This window comes from Hesperophylax consimilis, chromosome 28 (genome assembly GCF_061612785.1).
Source record: "Hesperophylax consimilis isolate HC1 chromosome 28, BYU_Hcon_1.0, whole genome shotgun sequence".
In the NCBI taxonomy this organism is placed as follows: Eukaryota; Metazoa; Arthropoda; class Insecta; order Trichoptera; family Limnephilidae; genus Hesperophylax; species Hesperophylax consimilis.
The window spans coordinates 18,121,759-18,145,819 of record NC_142863.1 but is presented as its reverse complement, the minus strand read 5'-3'; the positions used below and the strand labels follow the sequence as shown (position 1 = coordinate 18,145,819).

At 33.8% G+C, this 24,061-nt stretch overlaps 1 protein-coding gene across 1 annotated transcript in view; it reads right to left on the bottom strand.

Annotated features, from left to right (window-relative positions):
• Window positions 1–909: 909 nt before the first annotated feature.
• Window positions 910–24,061, bottom strand: part of LOC149410289 (uncharacterized) — a 50,385-nt gene continuing 27,233 nt past the window's right edge. Inside the window, exons 2-4 of the mRNA XM_089648981.1 lie at window positions 7,029–7,115; window positions 4,848–4,943; window positions 910–2,628 (exon numbers count right to left, since the gene is read on the bottom strand). Of these exons, the coding sequence (XP_089505107.1) occupies window positions 986–2,628; window positions 4,848–4,943; window positions 7,029–7,113 (1,824 nt within the window). The 5' untranslated portion in view covers window positions 7,114–7,115 and the 3' untranslated portion in view covers window positions 910–985. The remainder of the gene's footprint in view (window positions 2,629–4,847; window positions 4,944–7,028; window positions 7,116–24,061) is intronic.

The window sequence follows — 24,061 nt, the reverse complement described above, 5'->3', positions numbered from 1 at the left end:
ATAAAATTCATAGTTTGAGCCTTCTATCTTTGTCTGTCTGAGCATCTTAATATTTATTTTAAACAAATCACAAGTTTATGTTTTGTTTAATTTATTTACTGGCAGTGGATCGACTATTTAATTGTAATTATTAAGTATTCATACTTCATATCTTCATTACACACAGCAATACTTGTCTATCTATTATTGCATTTATCTCAGGTTTTCTAACATAATCGTAGATATCAATTATAAATCTAAAATGATTTAAATATGATATCTGATATTATTATTGTTTATATATTATACTTTACAATGCCATAGGAAATTATTGTTTGTGCATGAATTTTTCATTTCAATATTTACAACATATAAACATTATAAAATTTACAAATTGACGGTCCCGAAGAACAACGTTGTATGTGCAAATTTGTAGTTTTTTAAGTAGAGCTGTTTAATGTTTAATTTCTGTATCTTTACTGTTTTCGATAATATATTTCTCCGATTAAATAAATAAGGGTTAGATGACAATATATTTCTTGATCTCAAACAGTAAAAATGCAGAATCAAAATTTTAAACAACTCTATTGTAAAACTACAAATTTGCACATTCGGCATTTTTCTTCGGGACCATCGAAATGGTTTTATTAAAGAGTTAAGATTTTAAAATATTAATGCATCTTTGATGGGTTTTTTTAACACTACTAACATGACATCTGTGTTTTTGCAAAAATGCAATTTGATCCAAAAATTCTAATTATTTTTCCGTGTTAACATAAAACAGAATGGATAATTCACATAATTTCGTTGTAAAAAAACAAAATTGTATATAAAATGGCAAAAAAATGCTTTGTTAATTATTCATATTTGGCTACATAACAAAAATATTAAATCATCATAAAATAAATTTTTACAATGCTGTATATTTTACAACACATAAATCTTCATCGCCCTTTCATAATATGTATACATAAAAGCATAAATTAAATAATACTTCGTTGTGTTATCACATGTGATTTTTGCACTGAGAATGCTTCTGCAGCTTGAGCCACATACATCCAGCTGTGATGCAGCTGATCATAAGAACAAATAAGATGAACGCCGCTCCCCACAAAAAGCCGGCGTACGATAGACACACTCCAAGAGGTTCTGAAAAGGCCATATCTTCAGGCAATATCACCTTCAGACCTTTGCCGACTCGAATAGGATCAGCGAGAGTATCATTGCCGGAGTAAATATCCCTTCTACGTCTCTTTCCAGGCTCCAACTTCTGTCCCGGCTCTTGGCAAACTTCGCAATTCGTCTTGCAAAGCTCCACATTGCATTCCATGATAAGATCCATCGCATCGGGGAATTTGAATGCGCTGAAGAATGCGTACGCAAGAATTGAAGCACCTGTGTTTCCCGTTTCTCTCGTCTTCTGGAAAGCACCGAACAGTTTAGGTTTTAAGATGCAACCGTCCTCGTCTGTGAGTCTCACAACGTTTTCTGAGCTATCGTCACGAGCAACACAATCCTTTACTTGAATATCGAAAGCTGGATCGCCTGTGATTGAAATAACTAGAGTCATAGTTTCTCCGATCTTTACTAATCCGTTGGCGGGATTAGAGAAAGGTCCTCTACCGACTTGAATATCTAAACTAGCCATGGCCGTGTCTCCGCTGAACGTGACAATCTCTTGGTTTAGCATGCCGACGCTCAGTGCGACGGACAGCTGTTTATTTATGTTACCTTCCCAGAGACATCTCACACTCCTGATGCTGTCCCATACTTCTTGAATGCCGGCCTCATTCTGTAAAACAAGTACATTCTCCAAGTAAGACTTTCCTTGTGTCTCGAATCCGTTGATGAACTCGGTACCGCAAGAGTTCAAGCTTAGCGTAAAAGAGTATTTAATTTCGTTAGAGTTTTCTTGGACATATCTGCAGTTAGGGTTTGAGAAGAATCCCTTCGAATAGATGATTCCGTTGTAAACCTTGTTGAATTCTAAATTGATTGTCATCATGTCTTTGGCGCATTCAACGTCGATAGCGTGGATGTGAGGGGGGTGGGAGTCATCGTCATCATCTGGAGTTGTGCTTGGTTTGTACGTAGAAGAGATGGGATTGTAATCGGTAGTGCTTGGTTGGTAAGTAACACTTGGAGGATTGGTAGGAATTGGTTTGTACGAAGAGCTTGGAGGGGGGTTGCTTGGGATAGGTTTATACGTAGTTTCATAATCGGGACGAGATGTGGAAGTTGGGTAGCTTGAAGTTGGCTTGTATCCTGGTGTGCTCGTGCCTGGGGGAATGTAGGGTAAATTGGTAGAAGAAGACTTATCTTTATTGCTGTCAGGGTTAGGATAGTCATAATCTGGGTTAGGGCTGATGAAAGGTGGTTGAGGAGAAGGTCCGGGTAATGGGTATCCGGAGCTGCTGTAGTCAGGGTATTGCTGGCTTGATGGGGGGTAGGGGGCGAGGCTAGAAGGACTCGACGGGGAGAAGGGACTTCCGGAAGGTTGGTATGGTCCATCAGTTGTTCCTTCTGTTGAGGGTTCGTAGGTCACAGAATTGGCGGGTTTGTAGGGCGTCTGCGCTGCCGGCGGGCGGAAGGGACGAGGTCTCTCAGCGTTCTGACCCGCCGGGGGAAGGTATCCAAGATTCTGACGGGCTGGAATGTTAATAATAATCATTTATTTAACCTGTCTACCTGTTATGAAAGATGCTTTCTTTCCTCAGGGCAAATACAAACTAACATTGCTTATACAAAGTCATTAGGTGTTAGAGTGGGACTTAACACAAGGAGAAGAAAAAGGTAAGTTGTATGCAGAGGAAACAAAGTGGTGTAACAGGTATGTACAAACAATTATGAAGAGTAATTTATTAAAACTAGTCATTTAATGTTTTAATAAATTACTCTTTGTCATTTGTCATTGTGATTAGCACAATGAAAATGTTTTAGAATTATTTTTCTGTGAGATGAACAGAAATCCACTTAAGGGTAATCCAGATGGTATACAGAAGCATTTATAATCTTTAATTTGAAATGAATTAAATTTATCAATATTATTGTATGATTAATCATTTATGCAATAAAAGTTATGTTTGTTCTGAATGTATATTGAGTATTTACAATACAACAGTTAGGAAATGCAGCTCTGTCACCACTGATTATATAATTGAAACTAGAAATGCCTTCCATGTAAATTTGAATTAAAACCAATGTCGCCGTTGACTTAATACTTAATGGTTCAAGCCCATTCAGCACGCAATCTGTCCCTCTTACACTTGCCTGACATTGTATATCGCCTTCCCATTTTAGTTTCGTAATGACGATAAAACACAGTTTTGTATTGGAAATTTAAGGCTCGATTGGCCAGACTTGAAGCATGAAATGAATTCTATATTCTTATATATACTTCTATAACTGTGTGTAGTTTTTTTTATTTTTTTTATTTATTCTTTAATATATTTGTTAAACAATGGTATAGTATATTGTCCTCCACGCTAGGAGTTCACCTGTGTTGTGGAGGACTTTTTCAATTGTAAAGTTATATAATTCTAAAACAATACAGTGGAGTTGGTTACACAGAGAAACATTAAAAATTAAAATATAAAATCGATTTTTCCATAGTTATAACAGTAGTTTTTCCATAGTTATTCCAAAAAAAAGTGAAATATAAAAAATTAAATATTAACAGGATTGTAGCCAGTTCCATTTGTGTTTTTTGTATTCTGTAAGATTAGATGTTTTATATTGTGTTGGAAGTGAATTGAATAGTTTTATAGCCTGGAATCTGTAGTGTTTTTGTCCAAAGGATGTGTTGGTTTTTGGTATTAGTAGTTGGTGTGCATGTCTTGTTCTGGTATTGCGAGAAGTTTGTGAAGTTTTAAATGTGTTTAGGTTTAGTTAGTATGAAACTAAGTATCTAGTTAATAAATGAATATCTAGTTAGTTAATAAATAAATAAACATAGACTAATCACACACTATATGTATCTTCCACTATTCTAATTATTGCTCATACACAATTGAAACATACAACAGCTCAAGTTCGATTCTATCATAAGATTGTAACGATTAAACATCACAAATTAAAACATTAATGACATATATTATAGGTATAGACAAATCACACACTTACTTTCACATATTTTGGTTGCTTGGAACGGGCAATTTGCCTAGTTAGGAACCAATAATTTCGACGTGATAAGGTACAATAATCTATAATGACTAAAAATATTTTACTTATATCTTGTATCATATTGTACTGTGTGTAAATCTAAAGGAATAAATAAATAAAAATAAAAGTTTGATAAGACCTGGTTAGTAGTTAAGTGAACCAATGCATCGGGTTCCTACCCAGGCGTCTCGGGTTCGATGCTCTGTTAGCTATATACTCCATCTTTGCTAAAGCAACATCGTACCCGTGCAATAATGGTAATAAGAGAAATTCTATGTTGTCAGGTTTTTCTTTTTAAAAATTCCCTAATGTGGTGACCTCGCTATGATAACATCACAGTTATTTTCTCCCGATTTGATATTCATATTATTACACAACTAGCTGAACCCCGCCATGCGTTGCCATGTTGCATTTTCATGCGCCAGGCTTAGTCTGTCTGTCCAGATAGAGAAATACATGTGTTGCTTTTACATCCAACTGATGCCACTGGTTTACAAAAAAGTATGTTTTTACCTGTCACAGGTGACATCTATATAATTTAGATATATAAAAACACACACGTATTCGAATGCGACGTTGTGTCAAAATTTCAAAGCAATCAGTGAAGAAATTTTGTATATTAAAGATTCTGAACAAACGAACATAGATAGATTGATGATCATCTGGTGACCCATTATATGAATATATTTTAATGTAGGATAACCTACCTTTTCTATTATTTTGTTTGTAAACACCCTGTAGCCATTGGAGAATGTTTTGCACCATTTCATCTGCATTAGCCTGGCGGGACTGCCTTGTTATCGCTGCAATAAAGAATATAAAAAGTTATCGTAAATATACAGAAAATAGCGACACGTTTAATACGCACTTTGAAGTTGTTAGATAATAATGAGAAGCATGAGAAGTAAGTAATACAGTTTCCAGAAATGGAAAATAATGCATTTTAATAGTTATTTTGTAAAAATTAAAACCGCTTGTCACTTGGCGGGCCATTCTTATTGATTTCAAAGTTTTAAGGTTAGTTTTTTAATTTCTTATTTTAAACAAAAATATGGCCATAAAATAGATTCTTAGATAGTTATTTTCGGTTTACGATGAAGCTACAAGCCAAAAATGTGTATATTCTTGGTATACCTTATATCGTAGGTAATAGGCACTAAAATCGCTTGACAAACGGAGTCTAGAAACGTTCGATTTCAAGCAAAAAACTGGCTTTCATTTAATTTGTAAATAATTTTATAAGAAAGCAAAAAATTTAATCAAGTGAAACTGTCACAGATAATCTTTGCTATAATACTGTATTTTTTTAAGTTGTTTCCTTTACGAGTTCATACATTTCAATTGAAAAAACATATTTTTTTAGTAGTTTATATTTATATTTTTTATTGAGTAATTTATTTTTTTTAGTTATACTCAAGCGAAGCGATAGGAAAACATTCAATTTAACTAAAGCATATTTTTTGGTATTCATAATGTACCTACACCAATTCGTTATAAAGATGAATCAAAATAGTGATTTGACATTAATTAAGCTTCGCCGCAATTAAAATATAAATAAATTTTAAAAACACTAACATAAAAAAAAACAATTAAAAATTATTATGTTCACTCGGTCAAGGTTTGCCAAGTTTTAAAATAATTATATTTATACAAAACAAGTGAAATTTTTCATGCGATAGTAAGCTTTATAATATGTTGAGCATATTAATGTTGAGTTGTAATATGTCTTGTAAAGTGATAAATTTACAAGAAAAATATCATTGGTAAGGGATTTTCAAAAGCTTTAGTTATGTTTGAGAAAAATAAATAATTGTATAATATTACGTACATTTGCAATATTATAATCTGAAAAAGCATTTCATATGCTTTCAAAGACCGTTTTTCATTTTGGGACCGCTCAAAAACAACGAATTTATTTGAAATTTTATGTCAATCGGGAATATTTCATGATATATATTTTTTTATGTGAATACCGCACTAGAGTCCTAACTGCTCCCAACAATCTAGAGCCAGTGAGATTATAGCATCCCCAATTGGAGTATGTGTGAAGCTGAAGGTAGAGGGGAGGGGAAGAATATGGGGAAGAGGAAGGTGGGAGCGAATACGGCTAAAGCCATTTCAAGCAGCGTTTCAATTCTGAATGGCGGTTCTTACACCAGGGCGAACACTGAGAGAATTTTCCACTCTAGAACGTAGAAAATTGTGACATAACACAAATAAATCAGATAAAATTTACTTGCGCACACTAGGATTTGAAGCCACGACCTTCGGTTTGCTATTCGAGAGCCTAACCCCTCGACCACGGAGGCCCTAGTTAGACCCCAGGGGTTAAAAAAAAAATACAGTGTGTGGCAAGCCTACGCACGACGGAAGTGAAACTTTTATTATTCTTCTCTCTCTCTTTTCATTTCATTCTCTCTTTTTTTCTGTCTATTGACATATTTATAAGTAGCATGTGATAAAAAAAATTAAAAGTTATAAAAATATGGGATTCGAACCCGGGTCTTGCATAACGAGTGTCGAACGCTCTGCCTCTAGACCGCGGTTATTACGTATTCGACCAAAATATCATATAGTCAAAATATCTAAAAGTCGCAGCACGAGAGCATTTTATCACTTTTAAAAAATTAATATTAAAAAAATCACGAAAAGAAAAAAAAATTAGTTAAAGCGGGGATCGGACCTCGGTTCTTCACGACGACAATCGGGCGCTCTGCCTCTAGACCGCGAAGCTGAGTTTGGAGAGTGACCTAAAGTAGGTATATAATATTGGCTAGGCTCCTATAGCTAAATGATCACGGTTTTTCATGACGGTCATGAGTTGATTTTACTCCGGTCCTCGAAATTGCATAACGCGCGTAAAGAAGTTTCACTTCAATAAAACTTACCATCCTGTGGATAATCGTAGATCTCTTCAGTCCACACGGGCAGAATGGCCAGTGCCACAAACAGTAACAAAACTGCCAACTTCATTTCTGAAACAATTAAATAATACATTATTATTAAATGAAATCATTTTTCACTTAGTATTCGTAAAGAGGGACCAACTGGTAAAAGAATGGCTTATAAGGGTGCGTTTAAACATGCGAGCCGAACTGCCGAGCTGAACCACTACTTAAAGGAAAGGAACGAAGCAACTGGCGTGAAATGCCGCTTGCGGTTGCTTCATTCCTTTCCCGTAATTCGTGGCTCGGCCCGCGCGTTTTGCTCTTGTCATACGCAGCATGAGTCATACGGAACGAGACTGTTAACTGAAAACGTCATTCTTGATCTAAATATTTGGCTAATTGCGGCTTAAATTTCCAATAAACAAATTTGTTTACGAAATTTAATGTAACGAAGATCTTCAATGTCAGGCGAGTGTAAGTGAGACAGAGCGCTTGGGGTATTGCGCTAAGTCATGGAATAAAGAATAACACAAAAAGTGCCCTGTGGGCGTATTTTTTGTCAGAATATAAGTCCAATCTAGGCTTAAATTTCCAATAAAGTCTATTTTTACGAAATTCAAATGGGATGGAGATCTACGATATCAGGCGAGTGTAAGTGGTACTTACATACCTAGGTAATAACTAACATGTGAAATAGGTATAACTTACATACGTAGGTATTAACTAACACGTGTAATAGGTATAACTTACATACGTAGGTAATAATAACATGTGCAATCGGTATTATTTACATACGTAGGTAATATCAAACATGTGCAATAGGTATAACTTACATATGTGGGTAATATTTCGTATCGACGCTTGTTGTTTTTGAATATGGTGACAGGGAATCTCATAAAAATGACAGTGCAACACACCTACAAAAAGTGCTTTAAAGTCATGAAACAAAAACTAGATTACATAGGTGACTATTTAACCAAGTTTTTGTTTCACCACATTTAATGACTCTATATCACTTTTTAAATGTGTGTTTAATTGTCATTTTGATGAAATATCATGGAACTTCTGAATATATATGTTTAAAGTCAAGTCATGAACGCCCTGGGAAAACATGGGACAACCAAGTAAAAAAATAATATTTAAGTCGGTATAACAGTAGAGTATGTATGATACAACGCATGAATGAGAGTTAATCTTATTTTTGTGGCGTTTCATCCTCTCTGCCCACCCCCGCGAGAAACATATCGATGGATAGTTCAGTTTCTTGAAGCTACCTTATTTATTCAATCATAACCCAACTTAATCACAGAATAAAACCATCTTTTGATTCAGCAACCTTGTATACTTTTCCCAAAGACTCAGTTATTTCTTAATTAGGGTCACATTTATTCGTACTTACGTAAATTTAAATATACTATGTTAATCGGGTATGCGTAAAAAATACACGATCATTGTGTCGTTGCGAGAAATGCAATTTACCACGCGATATAGTTGGCATTTTGCCGTTGACAATAGCACGACAATAGCAACTCCAAATTACCTTTGTAAGCGTGGAGATTGATACTTACCTGTTATTGTTATTATTTTTACCTGTCCGGTCAACTTGCGAAGGTCAAATATGGCTCTAAACACGCTTCAATGAACTTAGGGTCACAAAAATTAAACGTAACACATTTAAGAGGACGTTAATCCCCTGCATACCCAATTTCTACCGATTTATATTAAGTTTATCGTTAACTCTTTAAGTTTTAAAGTTCCAAAAAACATATGTGTTATTTTATAAGATAATATTTATATATTTGTTATGCCGAAACGTTAATTATATGAAATTTCCTCGATAGAAAAAAATCACAAAGTAAGCTCCGAAAATTATTTAAAACACGTTTTGTTCTGTTATTTAATATGTTTAGAGGCATGAATAAGTATTTACCTACGTTACTACATACCTAATTATTTCCAAAAGAAAGTGGCTTTATACGAAACAATAAACTATTTTTCCATCATGATTGTGTAATCAAATCTTATAATAGAATGTAATTAATTATTGAAGTTTTTTCTACGGGCTTGACTCTAATGTTCAAACACTCGGATGACCCCTTATACGTATAGCTCATAATAGATACGTAATATGTAAATTGTTTACGCTATTACGATTTGACTTGCAACAACATAAGTACAATTTGGTCAATAGCTCCCTTTCTCTCTAGAGCTAACTGTTTCTCAAAAACAACGTTTTTTTAAACTATTAACTAACTCACTAACCATCACGCTGTTTCTCCGCAGGGGTAGGCAGAGAGGATGGACCGTCAAACTACTCGGTCTTGGCACACACTTCTTGCCTCATTCACATTCATACATACTCTTCTATTATTCTGACTCTTGACATGGCCCGACTCAAGTATCTGATTCACTTGATCGTGCCATGTCTTCCTCGGGCGTCCCCGACTTCTGCTACCATTCGCATTCGCATAATATATTCTCCTTACACTCATTTCTTTGCTCATTCGCTCTACATCGCCAATCCGATTATGCTTAAGTACATCAACCTTGCACTCTTTGGAGATCTCCACATTTCATATGTGGTTTTACCACACATACGCCTCAGGGATCTCATTTCAACGGCATTCAATCAACGTTCATCCTTTCTCTCCCAGTTTCATGCCTCACTTCCATGCATCAGGGTAAGTACCAGTACTCCATTGTGGACTGCGAATTTTGCTTCTTCGGACAAATTTTTGTTATCGCCAACTGCGTTCAGTCCTCCATTAATGGAGTTACCTGCATTTACCCTTTTTTCAATATCTCTGTCAGCCTTCCCATCTCTCATAAACATACTTCCTAAATACACAAACTCATCCACCTGCTCCAAGTATTCCTCTTTCAAACACCATGACTTTAGACTTACTTACATTCATCATTAACTCATTCTTCATACGTACTTTGTTCATCATAGACACGAGATACTGTAGATCTTCCATACTGTTAGCAATCAGCACCGCATCATCAGCATACAACAGGCAACATTCTTTCAGATTACTCAAATTCCCGCCCAATCCCACCTCTTTAAATTCTTAGATACAATTATCCATGCATAGATTGAATAGCCACGGTGACATTACGCAGCCTTGTTTAACACCTTTTTTATATCAAATCACCCCGTAAAACCACCGTTTATCCTAACACGCGCAACGCTTCCCTCATACAGAAACACAATTGCCTGAGTCAGATTCGTATTCACTCCATGCTTGGAATTAAAATTATTTATATACGAGTATTTTATACGCTTTTACAAACAGCAAACAATAATAATTCAGTGTAACAGTAATCAAAAATACAGAAGTTATGCATTTTTTTAACAATAATACACCTAATTGTCTACCTAGTTGCGCAATCCAGTTCTAAATAGAAACCAGTTCCAAATATATGGTGCGTTCCAGTGACCGCAAAGTCACCGAGACATTGTAACCGGGACAGGAACATCACATATAATGGGTACCTACTTTAAACACCTAGTTCCACTTTCAAAGTTTTTCATTGGCGTATAATATAATAAGTAGGCTGCGAATGAGAATTGTACTGTCTATATATTGACTTATCTATGGTTTATTTAGGACCAATTTGTTTCGTACAAAAACCCGAAGATATCGATTTAGTGAGTGATATAGTTACGGCCGCTGTTCCCAACTTTTTAATCGTTATCTAAGTTCAAATCTTTGTTTTTGCTCAGCCAAGCGATTTTTAAGCATTTTGTAGGGAACGTTCGATTTGCGTTGTTCCCAATCATTTTATCTTTGAAAATCTTAAGTAGCCCCACACACTACCGCACATTACCATAGACAATAAAATGACATCAAATTAAAAACTTTCTTTGTTAAATTAATATTAACTCATACCACTCCTTTGTCGAGTGTGGCTCGACATTATATTTCTTACACCAACTCCTATGTCGAGTCATACTCGACATTATAGTAATGCAATTTCGAAAAATAATTTAAATTATCAAATGTATTTTTTTTTCTTTTAAACACTTTATATCTCATTCTGAATATTCCGAATACGCAAAATACATATATCTCGTCAAGTTTCGCCTTTTAGATAATTTTTAAAATCGTATTATTTTTAACCTTGTAAATGCACTGCGCAGTTATTTGGTTGCGACGCATGTAAGTAGGTAGGTACTTGCCTATCTACCTGTGTAACAATAGGAAGCGCTGAGGGATTTCTCCCAACACATAACAAAGGATTCTTATACCTATTCACTTGTTATCACATAATATTTTGTTCTGTTTGTGTATTTACATTTGTTTTTACTGTTTTTAGTAGCAAATATTTCGTTAGTAGTGAATAAGGGCATATTAAGTTGTTAATTTTATATATTTCTATGTTTTTTGTACTCTATGTAAAGAAAGAGTAATAAAAATTACATATTTTAAAATTTTTTGTTTAACTTTTTATTGAGGCCACTTTTTATCCCTTTTTGTAAATTAATTAAGGAGTTGGTAGTAGGAAATTAAAAAAAAAATTGAGAGTGCAAAGGGTTAAAGAGTTAATTATTGTAGCTCTTATTAATACACATTACTTCTTTTAAATACCGTTATTCATAAACTGGTATTTCATATTTTTTAAACTAACGTATATAATATATTAAAAATAAAGTGACAACATGAACGTGATGCCACAATCGGGACTTTCCATTTCATTTGGCAGATCGACGTAAGTTTTTTCTCCGTGCGACAGCAAAACAAACCCAAACAAACCTTAAAATGGAGATCAAAGCAAAGCGTGCGAAGAATAACATTAAATTGATAGAATTGAAAGGTTTTCAGATCTGACATGAGGTAAGGGCAAAATATTTCGCACATTCATCGCAAAAATGACACTTGCGTAAATAAAAACTTACCTTTCGCTTGCATAAGTTAAATTCTCCTCAATTAGGTTCAAAATATATAAAAAACACGTTTTATACGAAAACGGTCAAAAAATTCTTTGTCATATTCATTTGTAGTTATTTTCTATATGTACTTTTTCTATTTTACATTGTCTTTGCCCTTCACATACATGTACTCTTCATTCACTGTCATCTATGTTTTCTTATTCGTGTCAATATTAGGGTTTTAATGGACATATTGTCCGTAAATTAATAAATAGTTCGATGTAATTGACATCCACACCCTGTCGCCGCCTGTTTAACCCGATGTTTTCATCAATTACTTCGGCCCATTCCGCAATATCTAGTATATCTAAAATGTCTAAAACTCCTATCTATCCATTTTAAAACGATAATGACAAATGCAACACAAAAAACTGAAAGGAGCGCGACTGTCGATTGTCAGAGTGACATTCGATCATTGATTCGCGGTATTTTTTCACTCTGTCGACACTTTTTGTAACTAGCTTTTTCCTTACATATTGCTTAAATAGCCAATCCAGCTGTCCGGCTGGCTTAGACTGAGCGGCTTGCTTAAGCAATTATTGTGTGTTGGAATTACGTAGTGCAGTGGTGATTCGCTTAGAATTTGATTATTAGGATTGGGAACAGCGGCCGTTAGTCTCAAAGCGGAACAAAGCGGTCTGCCTAATATTTTGTTTATATTCGCAAATGTTTGCACTTTTTCAAGAGAGGGAGAAAGTGTTGTGTGGTTATGTTGGGTCATTGGTATTTTAATTTGCGTCCGACGAAAACGAGAGTCATCTTTGTCTCCTCGCAGATTCCCAATAATTATGACTTTGTAACCGCCAGTGATATAAGAGTGCTAATTATTTAAATTGCATCCTAGTCGCCTGCGGAATCACAAACCGTTAGTGCTAAATGTCTTGAGTCGGTACACAAATACGTGCGATACGTTTATGAACATGTTATTTAATTAAGTATTTTGTTAGATAGTCGTGCGGGAAATGACTAAAAGATTAGACAATATATTTGTAGAAGATCTAAAGTTTATTTTTCTGATTAAGATTATCGCACTAAAAATGTGTAATTTTAATATTAACGATCTAAAACCGCTAATTCCGAAACGGTTCTGACTGGCTACAACTTCATTATGACATAGAAAACGCCAATGTCTTGTAGGAAGGCTGTTACTAAAGTTGCCACGAATATTCACGAATAAAAACGAACCTGTCGCTTTAGCGGCAAAATCAAATTGGCACATTTTAAATCGTCGTAGAAAATGTATTTGTCAACATGAAAATCACATATAAAAAACTTCATTATCGTATTTTTCTTTCGCAATTTTTTTAGAGAGTAAAAAAAAACAGTAAGATACCCTAGTACCTAATACACCCCTTGAAATACCTATTTTAATGGTCATCTGATTGACCGCAAACTTTTTGATATTTTATTCACTTGACTATATTTTTTAATATCTTGACATAACTCATTTTAACAGCATCAGAAATTTATTAGGTTCATTATTTAGACGCATGAAAAATAATTCAGAGAAACTTGCTTATTAAAATCTTAAATGGCAAATTTAAAAAGTTTTTCATGTGACTTTCACGTGTACAGGTAATATATAAAATGTATTCGAAATATTTTGTAACACCCGCCCGCAATCCTTTCTTACCCCACAATAGTCCTACGATACAGTAAATTACTACACAAGCAAGAATTTCTCAAGACCCCGCATTCCCAATTTCTATCTTCTTCTTCTAAGATAATATCTATACATTTGTAATTCCGAAACTTTAATTACATACCTATATGAAATTCCCCCGATAGATAAAAAAATACTGAAAATTATTAAAAATACGTTTTGTTCTGTTATCTAATATGTTATAGGCATGAAAAATTCACAGTGTATCTTTAAATGCAACTAAAGCATTTTTACATAATTACATATCTCCCTTTCAAACCATCTCTGAACGCTTACTACGGGGCCTTAAATATGATTCTATAGTACAGTGCAGTTTCAGTTTGAACAAGAAAATGTATACATTTTATGCAGTGGATCTAATTTTTTTCATTACTATGTCAACAATAATTTTTAAATTACTATGTCAACATTAATTTTTTTTCATTACTATGTCAAAATTAATTTCTGAATTTACATATTTAGGTAACTACATAATATGAAATACCTGCGCTTGTCCGAGTGTTTTTCTAAGGTTACATTATTTAACCTTTGAACCATCTTGGTGTTGCCATTTAAAGTCGTTTAATTTGCATTTAATACATTTAAACGATCGCAGAACTCTTCATTTTGAAATAAATTCACTTTAATTTCACTTCTGTTTTCGGTAATGAATGAATACAAATATTGGAAGCGGAAATTAACCCACTTCCCGACATCTGATCAAGCTGAAACTCAGTAAATAGACTCGCTGTCGATGACAATACATTCTATCAACTTTTGGTAGCAATCATGCATACACACGCGAAATTATACGCATTTATCTGAAATAAATGTCAGTCCTACCCAATTTGACTTGGTTGACTTCAGGCCTTGGGGAGGAAGGTTCAATCATCAGTCAAACAAAGAATTTATTTTTAAATAAATCTATTAACACATTATTTGCAGGAAACGAGAAAACTCGTCATACGCCTTTTTACAGTAAGACGCCGGAGACGAGTTTACTCGTTTTGTTGCGCATAGCGGTAAGGAGCGGGAAACTTGTAAACAAGGGGTTCTAAATGGGTGCGGGGTCATGTGTTTTCTATTGTCGGCGTTACCCGATCTATCTACCTGTTAATACAATGAGTTTGAAACACAACAAAAAAATAAAATTAATAAAATCGTTGTCGCCTATGTTCCGCTCACAAACTACGCAGTGAAACGCGGTACATGTGCAAGTTTGGCAATGTGCCCCTGCATAAAGGAAAGTGTTTCGAACGCTATCACACATTGATGCAATATTATGTGTTTTTTTTAATATGTATTGAAAATTTATAAATAATCTTAATATGAATTAATTTAAGAACGTAATTTTGTATGAATAAATTTCGATTGTGAAATACTGTTTTTTCTATGATTCCCAAGAAAGAACAAAGTTTTTGTATATAAAAAAAAATGAATTACACATACATTGCTAAGTAAATAAGTAGAGACATCTTTTTAAAGTAAAACACTGAAAGTTTCATCGAAAAATATCAAATAAATCATAAGATATGAATATTTTGCGGAAAGTCTAATTTTGGCGCTAAAATTAAAAAAAAACACCCGCGCTTCGTCCCCAATTTGGCGGTAAAATGCCCGACCATAATAGTGTTAATAAAAAAAGTGTATTATAGTGAAAAAAACTTTGTTTTTTTTACTTGTTGATTTTTTTTTGTCAGACTGTACAGAGTGTACAGCATAATATATAATCTCTTCTGCTTCTTTTCATTACTTCAGTTTTCACCCAACGTTCGTAAAGAAGATTTTATCTTACATAACCAGAGGTCAAAGGCAGTCATTGCCTTTACCAGTATATCCGGTAAGTCTCGTCATTATTTATATTATATTTATATGAAAGTAACTACTGAAGCCCAGAGAATAAGCTGGCCTCGTTCAGTGAGAGGAAAAAACCTTTCTTTTATTTAACGAGTAAAGCTACGATGGAGTCTTTTGACCGAAGATCAAAACAAAAAAACGTGACACACAGATATTATTGTTGTTGATTATTAAATTAGGTAACTTTATGTAGTGCCAGTACAATGTGTCTATGTATAATGCAGTGACGTGCGGTATTCTATTCTTGGTATAAAATCACAAAATGTCGCAAACATAAAATTAACGTTTTACGCGTTTTAAACATATTCAAACGTGTAATATCCTTGATACACAGAATGAGATAATACATTATTAGTATTGCTGAATTCCTGTTGAAAAGGTGAAAGCATGCCATTTCAAAATAAAGCATAACACTTATCCCGTTGTTTGGGGCAAAAGTAATCACCCGATGTTCTTTTGAAGTCGTCTTTTTTAATGATAAACTTTATTCCGCGTTCTTGCAGAGTAAACCGATTCATGTCTTGTCGATTTGTATTCTGCGTTTGTTTACTTTACAAATGTCAAAACCGAATTGACATTTGGCGTTATTTGCAAAAGTTATAGCGTTTTCCAATAGGCTGATTACTTTTGCCCCATCCTGTATAAAGATGAAATTTGAAAATAAATATTTTTATGAACATGTGTTCTTTTATTATTGTATTTATTAGAAAATCTATCAGTTCATTTTTTAAAGGCCTGCAGTCCCGTTTTTAACTTGAATACGAATAATTTGAAGAAATTTTCAAAAAATTAGCAATATTCTACATTAGTAAGTTTTTTTCCGTGTATTAGTGTATAAGTTCGCCCATAGATAGCGCTAAAAGCCCAGCTGGGCGTAAAACCAAATAGAATTTATTAGTCTATTAGGTTATTCATAGATGGCGCTAGCTGTCGACAAAATATGATAGTAAACAAGGTCCCAACCTTGAGGTTTTCAATTTATCCCAACCACCTGCTAACTAAGATAACAGAGCCATTGTCAATCCATCACAATAAAAGTGTATTTTTAAAGCCGGAGTTTTATTGATTAAGTGAATGTGTGAGAAAACCCCGGAGATGCATCAGGAAACAAAATATGTTTCAGGATCCGTAGTAAGCGCTCAAAAGATATTTATTTAATATCAACGGTATAAATATACCATAAACAATGATAACATGTCACAGTTAAAATCGTAGAAGTATTTAAAAAAAGAATTACAAATATATGTGGCATTTGATTGTGAAATGACATTAGAGAGTAAGTAAACAAGAGATACAAGTACATAAGTTTCTATAGTGCAAATAAGGTAGAATTAGATTAAATTAATATTGATTGAAAAGATTTGATAGCATAGCCCTCTTGTACCTACCTTGCGTGCAGTTAGTGAGATGATGATTATGTTGTAAAGGGAAGATAATCAGTGTTGCCAACTAGATTTTCAAAATAACCTTAGTTGGGACCGGGGGGGGGGGGGGGTCTAGAAAATTTCTGAGTTAAAAAAACACATTATTTTAACACAGAAATAACCGGTTCCTAAAGCTAAGAAGCTACACCATTTTTTAGAGCTCACAGCCTCAATTTAAAACATGTTAAATAACGAACCCCGCATAATTTTCTGAGCTTATTTCGCGATTTGTAATCACCTTTTCAAGTCAAATTTGCAGAGGTTATCTTAAAAAATAACCACATATTTTTTTTATCTTAAAGTGTTCAAGAGAAATATGGTACATTTCGGTGGAAATTCAGAATGCAGGACCTTCAGAACAGTCATTTTTTAGTGAAGCGTGCAACTTATAATAATGAACAAGAAAAAATACAATACAATGAACTTCCGGATTGCCAGTAATGAAATCTATAATAAGAACAAGAGATGCTGTCACGATTCATATATTAAAACTTTAAATACAGAATGACCGAGGATAAAGTGCAATAACTTCGGGAAGTGACTCTACATGATCGTAGAAGTAGAAAAAAAGATAAATACGAAGCGAAAAATGAATTATTCATTTTGTCTATTTTTAGGATTTTATTAATGGCATCCAGTAAATAAATATTATTATAAATATTTTAGGCAAACTGGAAAGAATTATTATTTTTCTTTCTAATATCAAAAAAAATACATGTAACAGTATCATAGAAAAAAAGATAAAAATATTTTTATAAAATTTGGACGCCATTCGGTCATATATGACCCTCAAACGCTGGAGGGATTAAAACATGTATATCTTTTTTCCCTTGTACTATCACGTAGAATCACCTCACGAAGTTAGTGCACTTTATCCCCGGATACCTTATATATCATGCCGCATACAAACAACATAAAAAAACGTCAAACTGATGGTAGTGCGTTTTGAGCTTGTTTGTGTTCACGAAGTAAGGCTCAATTTTTCGTCACAATCGATCGAAGATTTTCGGTACCGCCGCCCCGAGAACTGTTAATACTGCGAATAACCAACACCTCTGCCATAGGTCACCATAAGTGGTTCCCTACGTTTGCACCGCAAAAATAAATAAATAAGGAGTACCACAGGGATCAGTCCTTGGACCTCTATTATTCATACTCCATATTAATGACATGGTGAAAATATTTTCAAAATGCAAAGTACGACTATTTGCCGAAGATACACTAATATATATATAATTGGAGAAACTATGAAGAACTAATACATGTTTTAAATAATGAACTAGATAATGTATCAAGATGGCTAAAAATAAATAAGCTTAAATTAAATACAAAAAAACTAAATGTATGGCAAAAATAAGTACAAGGCAAGTATACTATATAAAGGGATGAAATACTATAATGCGCTGCAGGAAAACCCAAAGTCTGCCCCAATTGTAAAGTTCAAGATGTTGTGTGGGAGCCACAACATATGTAACAAATAATTAGTAATTTGTAAACTAAAATGTACAAATTACTAAAATAAAATTAATAAATACAACAAAAAAAATACCGCAGTGGGAGGGATGAATTCAAACTTCCGTCACTCCTCGACACACTAATTTCCCACCCCTTATACCATTTTCCACCCCAGATCTTCATCTCCTTCATTTCATTAAAATAAACCCTCCACACATCATATCCAAAGATGACATAGGCCCTCAGGGCCTCCTGTGTGGAGCCAATGTAAAAAAATAGACATATCGAATTTTTTTTAACCTCATTGGCCAATCTGGTAAGCTAATCAAGAAATCTGTAGGTTTTATGTAAGTACTGGCAGTCAGTTTTAAGTTGAGGGATTTTAATGGATTTATTAACATGGAAATACGCCGTTTTTTACCGCACGCCTCTGCTACGCGTAATTAGTTGTTGATTACATACTATTTTGTAACGAGATGGATTAAATTGAACCTTTTTTCGATGTGATAACGAAATAGCGGATTTGATTGATGAGTAAATTATTATTTGTCTATGGTTTAGTGTTAGTCGGTCTCTTTATGTTTGATACAACTTTTTTTCTTTCACTTTAGGCCTTCTATGGTATGTTATTATAAAATCTATGCGGAAGATGGTGTTGATTGAAGTTGATGGCATAACTTATTATGGAAGCGTTTGTTTTAAATTGATGGTAGCTAAATCCGTTGGTACTTACGTATGGGAAAGTAATATGAATATTTGTTAAATAATATAATGATATTTATAATAGGATATTCATTATCAAATTAATGATAACTACTTCGAATTCCGAGGACGCATGCGGAAGTAAATTTAATTTAATTTAATTAATTTGTACTGTTTTACAATTAATTCATTAAAAATAATATAAAAGGATATTAACGCTGGCTAAACCTTATGAGATACATCAAAATAATGTACTACGGAATTGTATATCTTAAATAGGCCTACAGAAAAGTCATGAACGGTGTCTGTCTATCTCCTAAGTATACCCCTAGAATACGTTAGCTTGTTGGTAATAAACTAAACAACAATCGTATAATAAAGGTCATACTTCTTTCCACACATTCGTATAGTGTAATGGCACTGCATTCAAGTAGATATTCAATCAGGTCAACCTCCCTCTGACCTTTCAAGATGTATGAGGATTAATACTAGTGTATTTCCTCCTCGGTAACTTGGTTCAACCATCGCTTTCAATATTATTACCGTGACTCATGTACTTCAACCGCAAACCACTTTCTTCCGATTATCATGGTCTTTGAGATGACAAGTGCTGGTTACGACCTCAGTGGTGTTGCGGTAAGCGTACTTGACTTTGGATCCTAAGACCATGAAAGGAGTACTTACTGTATGAATATTTTTTGTGAAAATATTATACGGTGTCCGGGAAACTAACTAGTACAAGCGGGAAATTGGGAAATCTCCGTCACATTGAGATCGGAGAACCCAAAAATAATATAATTTTTGTAATTTCTGATAGCTTAATTTTTTTTTTCAGATATTTTAATATTAAGAAACTATTAAAGCCAGGTTTACACTTCGACGCATAAAAAAACTATTTTTGTTGTAGTTTTGTTTCGACATCCGATCGATCTGAAACTCCGCATATATACTCGTTGTCGATGACAATGCATTCATACGCAGACGTATACGCATTTCTCTGAAATCGGGAGACGTTACAGCAGTACCAAATAAATGTCAGTCCTAACCAATCGGCATTTGGCGAGGTTGTTAGCGCGGTTGACTTCAGTCGCTGGTAAGGAAGGTAAAATCCACAGTCAAACAAAAAAAAATTAAAGACTATTTAAAAATTCACAGCCGTTCAAAAGTCGTGGGGAGGAAGATTCAATCCTCAGTCAAACAAAAAAATATAATTTTTTTGAAATTGACTACTAGCCGGCTCAAGATATGGTGCAACTAGATCGAAAATAGAAAATAGATGTATATTAAAAAAAAACTTTTTTATTACGGCTTGATTTTTTAAATTTATATTATGTGTAACTGTAATTACTGCTTGCAGGATTTTGCAGAGAGGTTTGAACTCCATTAACCTCTGTACTAGTTCATGTTCTCACGTAGCATCAATGTAATAATAACCAAGCGCTTCTCTTTCGTTATTAGAACATCACTGAGTGATCGATTACGATAAAATTGAAACTGGGTCAAAATACCTACGTTTCTTGATGTAAAATGTGTGTTCAAATAATCAGCAACATAGATATATACCATATCCTTCGTACGCTCATTTGTGCATTGCATTGCTTGTCTTAAGTCTTCACATAACCATTTACAACAACACCTGTGCCCCAGTCATCGATGCACGAAAGTACGCTCCTGTCATAATTCCCGCTAAGTCATTATTTGAGGTATCTTCTAGTACAAGACTACCGCCCAAGAGCAAGCGGGCCGTGCATATCCCGATATGCACAAAACCATGTTTTACCATAATACTGAAACAGCACCGGGCGGTATCGAGACAGCCGGGCCTAGTCGAAACTGTCCGGGCTTTTCTACGCGATTGCCACCAAAAGTTGATAGAATGAATTGTCATCGACAAGGAAGATCACTGCCGAGTCTCAGCTCGATCGGATGTCGGAAAGTGGGTTAATTTCCGCTTCCAAAATTTGCATCAATTCATTTGCCGATTTGAAATTCAAGTAAGTAGATATATTTAAAAATGAAGAGTACTGCAACCGTTTAAATGTCTTTAAATGCCAATTAAATGGCTTTAAATGCCAACACCAAGATGGTTCAAATGTTAATTAATATATCTTTTATAAAGCTACCTCTAATTATAAAAATAATATTGAAAAAACCAAAAGATTATTTAACAGACATAATTTTTGAAGAATTTAAAGTATTAAAATTTAATGATCTTGTCCAAAAACACATAAAAAACTAAAATAATATAAGAAAAACAAAATCACAGCTTTTTAACTGAAAGTCGTACTCGTCAAAAACATATATTTCCAACACAAAAATGTAACACCACTTTTACTCAACGTCATTACATATATCTATGGAAAAAATACTTCAACAGCCTACCCGAAAATATCAGAACAATAGAAAACGATAAACACCTACTAAAAACAATTGAAGAGAAGTTCAATGTAAAAATACCAAAATGATGAAACTATCTTTTTAATCAATTATAAATTTTACTATTCATAATCACAAACACTAAATAATCTTAATATTGATGCTCACCACTCTTCTAGACACAAGGGGCAGCTTCTATAGAAGAGGAACATTAAAAAAATCAAAAGCAGTGAAAAATAATTGTATGAATTATTTTAGTTAACATTATTGATTATACTCTGTAATACAGGGTTTTCCAATAAGAGGTGTTATTTTGATATTCAATCGTAAAAGATCAATGGTTTCGTTGCTTGTGGGGCACGTAGCGCCATCTTGTTGAATGTAAACGTTGTCCAGATCAATACCATCCAATTCCGGCCATAAAAAATCATTAATCATCCCTCGATAGCGCAATCCATTCACCGTAACTGTTGCTCCAGCCTCATTTTCGAAAAAGTAATGTAAAGGTCCAATGACTCCGCCGGACCATAAACTGCACCAAACAGTCACACGTTGAGGATAGAGAGGCTTTTCAATAATAACTCTTGGGTTTTCCGAGCCCCAGATGCGAAAATTTTGCTTGTTGACGAAGCTACCGAGGTGGAAATGGGCCTCATCACTCAAGATGATTTGCATTTGATTCACTCAAGTGAATTTTAATAATTTCAATGCGTTGTTGAAGCGTGTATCGTTCCATTTTTATTAATGACGTAGTTTTTACTAGTAAAATGTCAAAAATGACAGCTTCAAAAGTAACATCTACCGAAATAGCGGCTATTCAAAATAACACCTCTTATTGGAAAACCCTGTACTAGTATACTGTAAATTGATTAATTATTTAATAAATAAAAAAAACATTGTTTAAAAAAAAGAGCACTGGTCCAAATATATGTCATTTTATGTAGTTACCTAAATACGGATTTCAGAAATTAGAGATTGTATTAAAGTTGGTAGAATACATTGTCATCGACAGCGAGTTCTCATGTCAACATCTGCCGAGTTTCATCTCTATCGGATGTCGGGAAGTGAGTTAATTTACACTTCCAACATTTGCATTAATTCATTCACGACAACAAAATCAATATTCAAATAGAGGTGTTTAAAAACGAAAACGACAAATATTGATTATACTCGCTATTACTTCACTGACCCCAGAAATAAACACTTTAAACTGCATGCAATAAAATGTCCGCAAACAAATTGGGTTAGACAAAATGTGAATATTAAGTAATATATTGATGTAGTTATTTGTCCATACTAGTTTTCTATAAATACGACAAGGTAATAAATAGTGCGTTGTCTGACATTTGAAATCAACATTTGTAATGGACGTTTCACACGATGCTTTTATAATATCTATTTCCATATGGAAACTATATCGGGACCCATGTGAAAAGTCTTTGCTTGACACTATAATTGTTTTACACATACTTACGATTTCATGCACGTAGAGAAGAAATAATATTATGGTGCGGTGGTACTAAATCGTAAAAAAATGGCAACACCTTGAACATAAACACAGATCATGAAATCCTATTCCATTTGCCTTTGCCGTAATGCCGTAAATGAAATAATACATGGATTTGAATGAATAAATAAATTAATGCAAATCTTAAAGCGGAAATTGACAACTTTCCGACATCCGATCGAGCTAAAACTCGGCAGTTAAACTCGTTGTTGATGAAAATGCATTCTATCAAAATATATTCATAGAATGAAATATGTGCACTTGGATCAGTGCTTCTTAAAAGTTACATAATTTAACCTTTGAACCATCTTGGTGTTGCCATTTAAAGCAGTTTAATTAGCATTTAAAGATATGTAAACGATCGCAGCACTCTTCATTTTTAAATACATCTACTAGAACGCGTGTTTACGTGGCAATTATATACACATTTATCTGAAATCGGACAATATAAAGCTGTAAATATACGAAATACGAAAGAAGGTTCAATCCTCAGCAAAACCAAAAAATAAATTAATTAAATGACATTTTAAAATAGATGCAATTTAGTAAATAGTTTTCAGTTTTACGGATTGATTTTTATAACTATATGAAATAAAATGCAACATTTCCACAGACAACAGATGTCAAATAGAGTCCGCCATCCTCAACTGTACGGAAATCAGTACCAAAATTGAACACGTTCTTTTTTTCATCCTGAATCCAAATGAAAATACGAGTATGGAATTTGGAATCGTGTAAAACGCCCTTTAGCATGGATGCAGATGGGTCGTGTAACCGGTCGCAAATTAAAAATGGCACCAGTTGTAAATTCCGAACCTTCGTCTTACCCATCTCTTCCATACCCACTCCTTTCAGGCTCACAAAACACACCAAGTGGAGGTGCAGTTCAACTGGTTCTGGGCAATTCACAAAAGTTATTCGATGAAGTATTTAAAATTATTGCATAAAATATTTTTTTATCCTTTGTGCTATGCATAAAAACCATTGTCTTATTAATTTTAGTTTATCATTAAAAAAATAATAATATTTGACAAGTAAAAATATTTTAACAAAAAATTTAGATATAATATGTCTCGACGCCATCTAGTGGGAAATTTAGCAATAACAAAGCCTTTTCTTCAAAAATTAAGTTTGTTG